This window comes from Podarcis liolepis (assembly GCF_965112155.1).
Source record: "Podarcis liolepis genome assembly, chromosome: 7".
NCBI classification, from domain to species: domain Eukaryota; kingdom Metazoa; phylum Chordata; class Lepidosauria; order Squamata; family Lacertidae; genus Podarcis; species Podarcis liolepis.
Window position 1 is genome coordinate 57,695,922 of NC_139561.1, and position 14,159 is coordinate 57,710,080.

Genomic DNA, 14,159 nt, shown 5'->3' on the forward strand with positions numbered 1-14,159 from the left:
TGCTTAAAGACCTCCAAAGAAGGAGACTCCACCACACTCCTTGGCAGCAAATTCCACTGTGTATTTGTATTCATAAACAGGGCAGCTTCTTTCAAAGGCAGGTGGACCAAAGTTTGGCTGTAGCACGAAAGTTAACCGGGGCGGGGGGGGGGACGACCAGACGTTTGAGGGGAGTCAAACTGAAAAGTACATTTGATGGTGCCCTCTCATAACCTTTGTGATCCACCTGCCTCTCAGAAATCTATGCGGCTGGATACAATCCCCAAGCATTGTTGGTTGCTGGCCTGAAAACTATAAACACCGAGGCAAAAACAGCACATTAAACTTTGACGGTGCTACTAATTTTTATTTTGAGTCTCTAAAATGATGTCCAACTCTCTTCCTTTTGTTGTAATGCCAGAGTTTGTGGGGAGACGCCCAGTCTACATTTTTATTTGGCTTGGTGGACTATGAGTGTTCTGATTGGTTTTTATATTTTATTTTTTGTATACTCGGCAACAAATTTCAATAAAAATTTAGAAAGAAAGAAAAAACAGGACATATTAAAGATGGATTTGAAACCTGGACAGGAAATGGGGCACTCTGGTTCAATCCCTGGTCTCTGGTTCAATCCCTGGCAGGATCTCCAGTTAAAATGCTTGGGTGAGGGGCTTCTTAGAATATATACTACTCGGCTAGATGGATAAATGGCCTAACCTGATATAAAGTCAGCTTCCTTCACTATGGTGCTATTTATTTCTCTGCTGCTTTTCAGCCAAAGACCCACAAAACTATAGTATACAAAAAGCTTACACACACACACACACACACACACACACACACACACACACAGACTGCAGATGGCTTAGTTAGATTTAAGCCAAATGAAAACAGGTGTGGACCTACTCAATCTTCCTGAGTTGTGAGGAGGGCTGTGGCAGGTGTTCTGCAAGTGCCATGGCACCCTTGTGCCCAATGCTGTTTTCGGACAAACTGCAAGGTAAAAAACATGAAAGGTGATCAGATTGAACTATTTTATTATTTTTATTTTAAAATCATGCCGCTTGTTTTAAGAACATAATACTTGGAGGATAACATTCACAATTGCTTTTTGACTGGCAGATGACTTCCAAAACATGTCACATGGGAGACAAAGCAAGTTTGTTTTCTGCTGCTCTGGAGGGCAGGATCCAAACCAATGGATCCAAACGACAAAGAAGGAGATCCCAACCAAAAATTAGGAAATGTTTTGTGATGGTAAGAGCTGTTTGACAGTGGAATGGACGCCCTTGGAAGGGACATCTTTGGAAGTTTTTTAAACAGATGTTAGACAGCCATCTGTCAGGGATCCTTTAGCTGTGATTCCTGCATTGCAGGGTGGTTGGACTAGATGATTCTTGGGAATCCCTTCCAATTCTACAGTTCTATGATTCTATGTCAAGAGCCCATGTGTTACTGGTTTTTCCTTCCTGTTATCATTTCCTTCCCTATGAGATGCACTCACCTGATTTCCTCTATTTGTGGACAATGGAAGAGGACTCTGGCCAAACAAACCACTCCCTCCGAGTCAAAGCCACAGGATGACAGGCTGAGGAAAGAAGAGGATGGTTAAGTGGGGAAGGCCCTTGCCTAGCGTTTGTGTGAAAAGGGTGAACACACGTCGATTTGTACAGCTCAACTATTTGTGTACACAGGCTCACAGGTTGTACATTTGCTGAATGATGAGTGTGGAGAACATCCTGGATGGAGCAGACCAAATGAGGGAAGGCAGGAAAAAACTCCCCAAACTCTGGCACAGGTGAAAACTGGACCGATCTGTCCATTCTGAACCAGGATACTTACTGAAGGACCTTCAGGCAGTGCAAGTTGGGCAGAACTGGAGCCAGTTTTTCCAGCGTCTCATTTCCAATATTGTTCCCAGATAGTCTGAAAAGAAGTGCAATGTGAAACTTTATTGAGAAAACTTTTTTTCAAAAAAATAATAGTTGTATAATGTATATGAAACAGAGAGAACAATGATAACAATGATATTAAAATTAAAAGTTGAAAAACTGAAACTGAACTATAAAATAGCCATGTAGCGTGAGTAACAGTTGCATATGTGTTAAAAAAAACCCCCACCCAACTCCGATTAAAGAATATCAGCATTATCAGATTATCAAATTGAGGATTATCAGATTATCAGACCGAGGAAACATTTTGATATTGCGGTTCCTGGTCCTGCAGGCTAATCTGCACACCATCACTGGGGTTCAGGGTTCAGGGTCCAGAATAAGACAGCACACATGAGCTGGGGATGGGTGGGAGGAGGAGGGAGCCCACTGAGGGCTCCTTGCCCAAATCCAACCCACAAACCTGGAGCTGGCACCAGCTGCATTCGTAGGAGAAAGGAGCGCACCATTTCACAGAATATTCATGGGTGTGGGCGTAGATTCTTCAACAGCCAGCCCCCCATATGAACAGCCTGGGGAAACGCTTTTCTGAGGAACCTGGTTATTTTGAAAGAGAATTGATGAAAATCCCCAGGAGAAGGTCTGAGCTTACTTGAGCACCTCCAGGTTTTCGCTGTGCTTCAGAGCCTCCACGAAACACTGTCCACCGGCAGAGCCAATGCTGTTGCTAGAGAGGCTGAAAGAGGAACAACAACAGAGGAAGCCGCTTCATATCACAGAACTGTAGCTAATCTGTGAGAGCTGGATTTGGTGGGGTGGGCAGATGGCCAGGAATTCCTCCTCCACCCAGACTACAATCTGTAGTCCCTCACTGGGTTGATACAGACACAAGAAACTCACTTGATTTGCTTCAAGCTCTGCATTTCTGGAATGGCCATAGCGATTTCTTTTATGCCAGCATCATCAATCTTGTTGTGGCTCAAACTTTGAAAGAAACCCGACAACTCATAAGATTAAAGAAAACATCTGCCGTGTTCATCACATTGTGTTCTGGCTCATGTATGTCAAGCTTCAGAGAACATTTCACTGTTTCAAAACCCAATTAAATCTATTTAGTATAACCAATGCAACAAAACTGAGTACCTTGATCTAGGGATACCTGCTTTTCAACATCTGATAGTCACTTGCCCCTCCAGTGCCCCATTGCCACCCCCTTGCCTCTTAGCAGCTGCCTAGGTAATCCCAGTGCCCCTCTGCCACCCACTGCTTTGGGAAAAAAGAGAAAATTAATTAAGACATGTTCTCCTTTCGTTATTAATTCTGACAATGAAGCTGGACGTTGGGAGGGGATGTGTTAAAGTGGCAGACATGAGCGGAAAACATGAACTTACTCAATTTTTTCCATGTGAATGGCATTCTTCAAAACTTGTGCAAGGTGTGAACAGGACTCGCCACCAAGACGGTTTTTATTCAAACTGGAAAACAGTCATAAAATATGAAACATGAGTCAATTATTCTGAATGGTCCCAAAAGGCGGAAGCTTCTCAGAACACTTGTTTCATGCTGGGTAACAGTGGCCTTCACAGCAGGAATGGACATCAATGTCCTATCCACATCAATTTCTTCTGTGTTCATTCCTTAGCCCAACCCCATGATTTCCAAAATTATTATTTTTTAATCTAAATAAATTCTAAAGCACCCTAAGACTGAGGCCAGAAAACAGAAGCCCCTTTCACAGGGGAAGAAAACTTTTGAAAAATTGGACGATGGATTCTGGCCCAGCCCTCGCTCCAACTGCAGGTAAGAAGCTACCTGATTCCTTGGCCTGGGCAAATTAAAGTTCTCTTGCATATTGCCAGCCGCTGAAACTGGCAGGTCTGAACAAAATAAATATCTTTTGTTGTTGCATCGAACCTCTACCCAGAGCCATACTTACATAAGTCTTTTCAGGAGAGGCATTGCTGAGAGTCTGGAGGTCAGATTGAGGATATCTGCATCGCTGAGATTCAGAGAGCCAAGGCTAAGAGGTAAATAAGAATATCATTGTCAGAACATTAGAACAGCCCCCTGAATCAGCCCAATGGCCCGTCTAGTCCAGCATCTGGTTCTCCCAGTGGCCAGCCAGGTGCCTCTGCAAGGCCCACAAGCAGGACAGAAGTGTAACAGAACTCTGCCCACCTAAAGTTCCCAGCAACTGATATTGCATAATGCATCCGACTGTGGAGGTGGAACATAGCCTTTGTGGCTAGTCCCTGTTGATACAAATGATGCAAATTATTTATTTGTATGCCACCTTTTCATACTCAAACCATGCTCAAAAAACTTACATAATTACAAACACTTAACAAAATGCAAGAAGTCACAAACAAGAAATGAAAACATCTCAATAAGCATACAATAAAAGAACCTCCACATAATTCCTAATAAAAATGCAAAAGCATAATACCAACAGCAGCAAAAACAGAGCATATCCACAGTTAAATCTTGACTGCAATATAAACTCCTAAACAAAGCCCCAGCCCAAGAGTCTCTAGGCATCCTGAGCAGCAGGTCCTGCAAGGACCCACATCTAAGGTGGCTTCTGGACCCTCTGGCAGCAGCTCTTGTGGCTACAGTCAGTCAGATCCTTGGATCCTCAATGCCAATAAAAATCCAATGGCAGCAGAAAAGGAGTACTGGCTCTTTAACTGGCCAGGTGCAGCACTCAGAGGGCAGAGCTTCCATCTTGACTACCCAGGCTATAAAATTGCTCCAAAGCACTGCTGTGAGATTTTCTGCCTCACCTGCTGGACCACTGTCCGTGGTCCTGAATCTACACCCTGGTCTTTGTTCAAGGTCCAGAACTTGCCTTCTATTCCAGTTTATGCCTGGACCTTTTACTCCATGAACATTAAGAATATAAGACGAGCCTGCTGGATCGGGCAAACGACCCACATACTCCACAGTGGCAGAATAGGTGCCTCCGGGAAACCAGGAAGCAGGATTTGAGCACGAGAGCACTCTCCCTTCCTGTGGATCCCAGCAACTGATCTTCAGAAGCATTACTGCCTCCAACTATGCAGGCAGAGTATAGCCATCATGGTTAGTAGCCATGGACAGCCCTCTCCTCCCTGAATTTGTCTAATCCTCTTTTAAAGTCATTAAGGTTGGTGGCCATCCTGTAGGAGTGAGTTCTGTAATTTAACTCTCTACTGTGTGGAGAAGGACTTTCTTTTATCTGGCCTGATTCTTCCAATATTCAGCTTCATTGGGTGTCCATGAGTTCCAGGTGTCATAAGAGAGGGAGAAAAACTTTTATCTATCCATGTGGCATTATGCCACACTGTAACTCATATGCAAGTAGGATACCCCAATGAAGTGGAGAATGAAGGATACAGTCCCACCTGGGCAGCCTTCTGAGAGCCATGTGCAACTGGTGGGCTGAGCTAAAGGCAAAAGTAGGCAAAGCCATTTTACCTTGGTAGAACAGGCTAGTTTCTATACACGCCCCTCTCTATCCTTCAACCAGAGTTCAAGACCCCACTCCAGCTATGCAAAACTACTGAAGGAGGCTGGGTCTGGGGAGAGCTCCAGATCCCCAGAGATTACAGGATCACATTACACATCACTTCTAGTCCTAACCTAAGGCCAACTGAAAGGCCACTTACTTTATGCTCTTCAGGTGAAGTTTTCCCTCCAGAGCGTTCATCAGAGCACTGATGTCCATGCCAAGTTCACTTTTGGAAAAGCTAGAAAGGAGCAGAGTTACATATTCAGTTTGCAGCTAACTGTGCAGGAGGGAGAGGAAATGGCAATCTGAAGTAATGGAATAAGAGCCTGGGGCCCAGATACCAGTCTTCTGGTGGGTCAAGGGCTTCTGCAGAGGCCATTCTCCAAGCCCCTTTAGAAGCAGGGGCAGGTTAGAGTAGGCACCAAGGGGAGGGCCTTTTCTATGGTGGTGCCATGACTTTGGCATGGTCTCTTTAAGGAGATGCATCTGACACTGACATTGGCATCTTTTTGGTATCAGGTTAAGATTTCCGTGGTTGCCCAGGTGTTATCAAAACTGATTTTGTTCCTTCATTTTATGGGTGTGGGTGTGTTAGCTTGCTTGTTGACCTCTCTGCCGCCGTCTTTCCAGAGGCAGTTTTCAGAAGGCCTGTGATTTATTTTACCCAGGGGTAAAAAGAGATGCTCACCACAGTCACTCACATACTGGATATCAAACTTACTCAATGTCTTCAATAGTGTGGCACTGATGCAGTGCTTCAGCCAGGTGCTCCATTCCGGGGCGAAGGAAACTGCAACAGGTTAACCTGGAAATTCAAAACCCTTGCAGGTTTAGGGTAGTCAGCAGCTTTCTGTCCACTGAATGTAACCTGGCCCAGTCATTTGCAACCACAGGATGGCAAATGAGACATAAATGTAAGATGTCACCAGGTGGCTATAAAATGTCAAGAGGCCATGGCAGAAACAAACATAAACACTCAATCTTAATGCAGAGTACAGGCGGTGACCATTTTGTGCATGTCCAACTGATGTGTGGCCACCAATGCATGGGTCGTTTTGGACCTGGAAGAGGGCAGGGCGGGCTTATGCATGCTCTGCTGATGCGTGCAGGTGCCAGGAATGCAACCCCTGCACAAATTGGAGAGCTGTGTTTTGGTTCACATTATGGTTCAAGAAGTACAATTTTGACTGGTTTACATTAAAATACAAACTGAACAGATTTCTCTCCCCCACGCTTGTGAGTCGTAAGTTCCCAGCCCCCTCCTATATACTATTAGAAACTCATTCATTCTCTGAGTCTGGATTAAACCAGTTTTATATCAGTTTAACGACCCAGCGTGGAAAATGAAACCATTTCACAATAAAGAGGAGATGCGTGTGACGCTAGAGAGGTTCAATCCTAGAAGGTGCCACTCAGAGACACACAACAGGTACACAATCCAGAGCACGCAGGGATTCATACCTACCCAAGTTTCTTCAGTGATGGAAAATGTGGCAGTGTGTCAGAGATGGTTTCTGCTTCAGCATCAGTGAACTGTACCTGAGACCAGCTGTAATGACAAAAGGACAGGTGTGATACATTCACAAGTAGTCGCTGGGGAAAGCAGAAAGCTATATATCGATAAGGCAGCCTTGTTACATAAAGGCATGTGTCATTGGGGGCCTATGTAGAACAATATTTTTAAAGTGGGAAGCCATATAAAGGGAAGCAATACAACATCAAAATGGTCTCATTTCGTCACCCCTTTAAAGCTCTCCTGTGAGGGGTTAAGTGCTAAGGCAAGGCCATGCCTCACACCCTCCCATGCCGCCCATCCCTAGAGAGACCCCATTGAGATGTCCAATGTCTGGTGATTTCATGTTTGGCTGCAGCCAGCAGCACAGCAAGCAGCTCTCTGTGATCAAAACAAAAAGCAAACAAACCCCACTGTGGGAGAGACATGCCCTCCCCTCCACACACTCACTTTAACGCCCAGAGTTGTCTACATTTCTCAATGAGCTTCGGCAGAAAGCAGACTCCTTTGGCTTCCAGATCAAACTGATGCAACCTGCAGGCCTCACATACACACAACACACAAAGAGAACACAGAAGGGCAGTTTAAGCACGGACAGAGGGTGTGGAAACCGGGAGGGCTCCTGAATGGAAGATTTTCAAATTAAGCTGAAAATTGATCTCCACCACCACCACCTTCGTGTAGGGTTTCTTTGTAGTCATTTGGCCACTTTAGTGCATTGGAATGAATGAAAATTTAACTATGTCATGAGCGCTGGGATCATGGTATAGTACGATGAGCAACCATCACACCAGCCAAAGAACAATGACTTCCTCACCGGCTGACCACGGACTCCACTTTCTCATCCTGACGAGGAAATTCCTGTTCCACTACGAAGAGGGCCTGGTCTCTTCTTATCCTAGCCAAAAATGGAAGGAAAAATCAGGAAAGCTGAAACAAGTTTGCCCTGCCTCTTAGAGGTTGCCCAACAGAAACTGAAGAAGAAAGTGCTATTCATGCTTTACTTGTGGGTACGGCAGAAGAAAGTGGAAACGTGTGGAGAAAGTGGAATGGGGCCCTTCACCCCACCTCCAACGTTGGATACCTAGGTTGCTCCTCCGTCTGACATCTTTGCATTGTGTGAGCTTGAATGCAAGGAATCAAAGAACTGTAGAGTTGGATGGGGCTCCCAGGGCCATCTAGTCTAACCCCCTGCAATCCAGGAATCACTGGCAAAGACTGGAGGTAAGACAAGAGGTATGACCCAGCTCCATCTTCTCCAGGGAGATCTTTTCAACACACTTTGTGGCCTTTTGATCTTGATTCATTTCCCATAGGACAGCCAGGCATCTCCAGAGGTTTTGAACTATAGAGCCCAGCCAGCACAACCACAACCATAGAGGAGCATATGCCACAGCGGCTGCACCTAGCAAAGGAACGGGAAGCCTGAGGACCCTCCAGATGTTGCTGGACTCTTGTCAGTCCCAGCCAACAAGTTCCCCACCTCAGCCTAACCTGTTTTGGACCACAGCTCCCATCAGCCTCAGTCAACATGGTCAGTGCTCAGGGATGATGGGTGTTAAGAGTCCAACCAGATCTGGGGAACCACACATCCCCCATCCCTGATCCAGACTTTGCTCTGAGATGCATGGCCAGCTCTGTTGAAATACAGAAACATGTTCTTAGGGAGAAAATTATCTCCCTTTAAGGCTTTCACAGGATTTGTTCACCATCTTTTTCTGCTAACCATGTATTTTATTCCTCAAAGAACAACTCAAAAAGGGATGCACACAGAGGAACTAATTACGTGATGGCTGTGATGTTTCCCTGGACTTCGGCAGCCAACTTCAGAAGGATAATGATGCTTTCATCTTTCACCCAAGGCTCTTCGATGCTGCAATGCAAAGGACACACATATGTTGCTTTGTTAGAAGATTGGCCCATGTGAGGCCTCACCTGGTTTGGTTTGCTTGTTTTTTGTTTAAATACAGTGCAAAGTTCTATGTACACTTACTCAGAAGTGAATCCTGCTGAGTTTGGTGGGGCTTATTCCCAAGCAGGGATGCCAGAGGGTTTTGTTTTATATGCATTTAGAAGCAAAACCAACTAGGTTTGCACTGCCCAGACTAATAAATGGACCAAAAACAGTTTTCCTTCCATTTTCTGAATTTTGCAATATAGTTCTTGGCCCCAAAAACAATGTACAACAATGCATATAAAATGGCATAATTAGGTTAAAATGCATATAAAAGTGTGTGTTTTGTGGGAAATATTCATACAAAAATAATGTGAACGTTGATGACTGGAAAGTGATTGACCTGGCCATTCTTATTCCCAGGTAAGTACTGGGAAGTTTAGTCACAGATGTGACAATAGATGTGGAGAAAGGCAAAAGCCTTTCTCCACATCTGGGTGCTTCATCCCCACCCATAATGTGGAATTTGGCCCCCAGCTAAGATTTGAGTTAGGTCTCCAAGACAAATGCCCAGACAAACACAAAGATGCAGCGACACCCACCAGCTTGGTGGCTTTAGAAGTGCATTAGAGAAATCCATGGAAGGAAAAAAAGCTATCAATGGCTACCAATCACTACAGCTACATTCCGTCTTCCCTGTCAAAGGTAGTAGTGGTTCTAAACACCAGGTGGGCAGAATGCTGTTGTGCTCAGGCTTCCGCTCATGGACTTCCTGGTTGGTCACTGTGAGAACAAGATGCTGGACCAGATGGGCCCTTGGCCTGATCCAGCAGGTTCTTCTGGTGTCCTTACAGTTGCATGGGAGCAAATCCCCCTGAATGGGAATTCTTTTAAGAATGCATGCAGAGGAATGGACTGTGTCTGCTGATCTGCTAAGGGGAACCTGTGTTTGCTGAATTATAGGATGTAGCAGGACATTTTTATGACCCACATTTGCAAGAGCAACAGAACTTCCAAATACAACCTATTAGAACATGTTTTCAAGAGGTTACTAGGGAGACAAGGGGCTGCAGCGGCTGTGCACCCCATGTAACTGTTAGATATAACCTAAGCAAAAGAATAGCAGCAGAGTGGAATCTCTGACAGCTTGAATTCAACTGGATGACAGAAGAGAAATGCTTACCCTATTCTTAGCATGCCCTCCGATTTCCTTAAGGCCCTGAGTAGATCTTCTGCACTGCTGAGCATCATGCCATTATTAGCTGACCTAAGAGCAAAGATAGCAAATCTTTTGAGGGTGTCTTATTATTACTCTGTTCTTAAAGGAACCAGAGTAGTGTTTCACGTCAATCAGAATGGGACTAGTGTTTATGACAGAAGTAGCAAAACTCACGTGAAGTCGCTCAGAGCAAGGCACTTGGCCAGAGAAGAGGACAGCAGCGCCAGATGTTTTGCTTGGAAACAGCAGTGCTTCATGCTGGAAGAAAGGAGGAATCAAGTCAAGTGAGCTGCTTTAGGGTAGGTCAAGAACTACAGTGATTTCTAAAGGCAGTTCATCTTTAGAAACACAATGTTACTAAAGAGATCCTCTAGATGACTTGAAAGGAGGGCCAACGCTCACTAAGAGTATCTGCTTTGCATACAGAAGGTCCTAGGCATGGGAAGGGGAGAAATCCAACTCACAGTTAAAAGCAAATTGATCTAATTTGCACTTTCTAAAACAATGTGAGAAGCCAAACACTGCCATGTTTGAAAATTTGCACTCGGCCTAATTTTGCTATGCACTTCTCCAATCAAACAATGTTTGCAAAAATGCATAGATCGGGGTGTGTGTGTGTGTGCATAAAAATGAATATATTGGTGGAAATATACAGATGTGCACTTTATCAGGAGAAATTGCTTTGATAATTTGCAAACAAAAGGTGATTACAGTGGTACCGCTAGTAAGAAACTTAAATCATTCCGGAGGTCCGTTCTTAACCTGAAACTGTTCTTAACTAGAGGCATGCTTTCACTAATGGGGCGTCTTGCTGCCGCTGCACCACCAGCACACGATTTCCGTTCTCATCCTGGGGCAAAGTTCTCAACTCGAGGTAACTCTTCCAGGTTAGCGGAGTTTGTAACCTGAAGTAACTTGAGGTACCTCTGTATTAGGAAAAAATTGCCCATAAATTCTGAAGAATTTTCATGATTTAAAATAATAATAATTTGCAGATTGCTTCATAAATTTGAAGAACTGAATTTAAGATTGGAAAAATGAGAAACAGAGAGAAACAAAATAGGCAAGTCCTTCCACCCTTAGTTCCAGGTTCTATATATAGCATTAGCTACAGCCCTTTCCCATCTTTGGTAGATTCTTTACTTCATGGCACCGTGCACCTGACAGGTGAGGGCAGCATTTATAAATAAAAATAAAATTGGATTCATGCTCTCTTATTACGTGTGTAAGAGTTAGCATGGTCTGCCTTCAGAGAAGAAGAAGAAGAAGAAGAAGAGTTTGGATTTGATATCCCGCCTTTCACTCCCTTTAAGGAGTCTCAAAGCGGCTAACATTCTCCTTTCCCTTCCTCCCCCACAACAAACACTCTGTGAGGTGAGTGGGGCTGAGAGACTTCAGAGAAGCGTGACTAGCCCAAGGTCACCCAGCAGCTGCATGTGGAGGAGCGGAGACGCGAACCCGGTTCACCAGATTAGGAGACTACCGCTCTTAACCACTACACCACACTGGCTCCCCCACCCTTGCTGGTTTGTCTGTCAATCATGTTTCTTTTCTGAGCATGACTCCTGCTAGTAAGGCGGAAAGCCGAGAGAAGCAACTCACAGAGGGTGGCAACAGGCAACCTCATCTGAGTTAACCTCCACTGTTTGTCTACATCAGAAGTGACTGCGTTATTGAAACACATCTGATGCAAGGATACAGTACATTACTCAACCATAGCAGAACTTCATTGGTAGGAATGAAGGCAAAAGAAGCAAACCACGCAGAGAAGCAATATGCTCCCTCTTCCATGGATGCTTTGGGCTTACGGGAGTTCATTAACTTATTTCTCACTGCAGGCTAGCAGTTCAGTCATGCCTCTGGCCCCTGGCCACCACTGACATGTGGCCCCTGGAAAGCTCTCCATAGAATGCAGACTTTGGGCTGAAAAAGATTCTCCACCCCTGCTGTAAAGACCGTCCTGCTCCATCTCGCAAGGGGAGTAGAATAATGTTCAAATAATCACCTCAGGATCTTTTGAGGTTTATCTTCTCTCACTAGGGTGATCAGCAGTGTTGCCTCAGAGCACAAACTGCAAAGAGAAAGACACACATTTTTAGAAAAACAAAAACAGGTGGTGAAACGTTGTTCCACCAGTGTTTACTCTCTGGTATTTCAACATCCTTTTGAAACAATCTTACTCCCCTCTCTATTATTCCAACACTTCCCTTTCTGAAATACCTCTGAGTAGCTTTCCACATCAGTCTTTCTTGAGTCTTTCCTCCCATCAGATGTCAAAGAAATAAACAACTATCTGATGTTTAGAAGACATCTGAAGGCAGCCCTGTTTAGGGAAGTTTTTTATGACTGATGTTTTAATCTCTGACACTATTTACTGTAACCATGTTCATGCAGAACAGCAGAGGCATTTGCAACATAAATGTGCACTGGGACAACTATCAATAGCAAAGCTGACTGAATAAAATAGTACCTTAGACTGCATATCAGAAAACACATTTGAAGCCTACCCATTGCTTTTGATTAGAGAAAGGTGTGAGGCCACAGTCACACAATACATTTAAAATCCTATGGTACCACTTTAAACAGTCATGGCTTCTTCCCCCCAAAGAATTCTGGGAACTGTAGTCTGTTATGAGTGCTGAGAGCTATCAGGAGGCCCCCAGATTCTCATCACAGAACTACAATTCCCAGGGTTCCCTGAGAAGAGGGACTGGCCGTTAAACCACACTGGGAATTGTAGCTCTGTGAAGGGAATGGGGGTCTCCTAGCAAATCCCAGCACCCTTCACAAACTACATCTCCCTTAATTCTTTGAGGTGAGCCATGATTGCTTTAGGTGGTATCACAATGCTTTAAATGCATGGTATGAATGGGGCCTTTGAAGGGAGGAGCTTATGGTGGGAGCCCCAGCCCTCAAAGTGCCCAGTCTCTTCATTCCACACATGCACGGCAGTCAATCAAGCCACTCCCTCTATCTCCCACCCATTTCTTTATGCTTTCTGCTATGCTCCCATTAGGTGCAATTGTAAACTTTGCCTCCATATCTGAAAGTTCAGCCCTTTCTGAATCCACATTAAAAACCCTTTCGTATTAAGTTATCCCCCAAAGATATATATGAGGTCCAGCGCCGAAGGCCTTCTGGCAGTTCCCTCATTGCGAGAAGCAAAGCTACAGGGAACCAGGCAGAGGGCCTTCTTGGTGGTGGCGCCCGCCCTGTGGAACGCCCTCCCATCAGATGTCAAAGAGATAAACAACTACCTGACATTTAGAAGACATCTGAAGGCAGCTCTGTTCAGGGAAGTTTTTAATGTGTGACATTTTAATGCATTTTTAATCTTTGTTGGAAGCTACCCAGAGTGGCTGGGGAAACCCAGCCAGATAGGTGGGGTAAAAATAAGAAATAATTTATATATACACACACACTCCAACTCCAGTTTAGTTCCAAGGGACAAGCTGTATGTGTTGGGCTTGGGGAAGAGAAATTACAAGCAATTATACCTCACGTGAACTTCAGCCACATTTTGGCACGTGGCAAAGACATGAGCGAGATGGAGAATGCCATCTTGTGAGACCCCGTTGTGGTTGATTCTATGCAGAAGGGGGAAGAGGAAAATGTTTCAGATTATTTTTCAGTGTGGTCTACAACAGTGTGTGCAGTTTTTTCCATTGCATTCCTAAGACTGGTCAGATACCTGCTCAACAGCCTGGACCTCCCACCCAAGGCAAAAGCTGCTTTGTCCATTGTCCATTGTAAAGCAGATCAAGAGGGATACCAGAAGGAAAGGGGGACAAGGTAGCAGAATGTAAACGGTCTTTCCATAACCTTTCTGGGATTATATCCACCATCCTAACCCCTGATCAGGCAATGGTCCCGTGACTCCTGGGTGCCAGTCATTAACCTAATGGCATTCAGGTACTCAATCTTGACAGGAAGATGGAGGGTCTTTAATATACTTAGACCCCCTTCCTCACTGACACACAAACGCTGCTTATTTTCACCTTGCAAACAGTCAGTAAGTGTTCCAGGCTCTTGAATACACCGATTCCTCCTTAGGTTATTTTAGGGGTTCCCTTGGGTTAGGGCTCCCCCTTAAATATTTCATATGCTTCTGAGAACCTTGTTATTCCTTCAAGCCTGCAGACACCTCCCCCTAAATGGCACAGCCATTTTGG

The 14,159-nt window shown here is 44.7% G+C and overlaps 1 protein-coding gene across 2 annotated transcripts in view; it reads right to left on the minus strand.

Annotated features, from left to right (window-relative positions):
- Positions 1 to 14,159, minus strand: part of NLRC5 (NLR family CARD domain containing 5) — a 55,081-nt gene that overhangs the window by 5,057 nt on the left and 35,865 nt on the right. For both annotated transcript variants that reach the window (XM_083511434.1, XM_083511435.1), the window contains exons 29-45: positions 13,485 to 13,574; positions 11,993 to 12,058; positions 10,162 to 10,245; positions 9,952 to 10,035; positions 8,661 to 8,747; positions 7,692 to 7,772; positions 7,325 to 7,408; positions 6,827 to 6,910; positions 6,083 to 6,166; positions 5,519 to 5,599; positions 3,808 to 3,891; positions 3,263 to 3,346; positions 2,772 to 2,855; positions 2,524 to 2,607; positions 1,822 to 1,905; positions 1,484 to 1,567; positions 886 to 972 (exon numbers count right to left, since the gene is read on the minus strand). In XM_083511434.1, the coding sequence (XP_083367560.1) occupies positions 886 to 972; positions 1,484 to 1,567; positions 1,822 to 1,905; positions 2,524 to 2,607; positions 2,772 to 2,855; positions 3,263 to 3,346; positions 3,808 to 3,891; positions 5,519 to 5,599; positions 6,083 to 6,166; positions 6,827 to 6,910; positions 7,325 to 7,408; positions 7,692 to 7,772; positions 8,661 to 8,747; positions 9,952 to 10,035; positions 10,162 to 10,245; positions 11,993 to 12,058; positions 13,485 to 13,574 (1,416 nt within the window). The remainder of the gene's footprint in view (positions 1 to 885; positions 973 to 1,483; positions 1,568 to 1,821; positions 1,906 to 2,523; positions 2,608 to 2,771; positions 2,856 to 3,262; positions 3,347 to 3,807; positions 3,892 to 5,518; positions 5,600 to 6,082; positions 6,167 to 6,826; positions 6,911 to 7,324; positions 7,409 to 7,691; positions 7,773 to 8,660; positions 8,748 to 9,951; positions 10,036 to 10,161; positions 10,246 to 11,992; positions 12,059 to 13,484; positions 13,575 to 14,159) is intronic.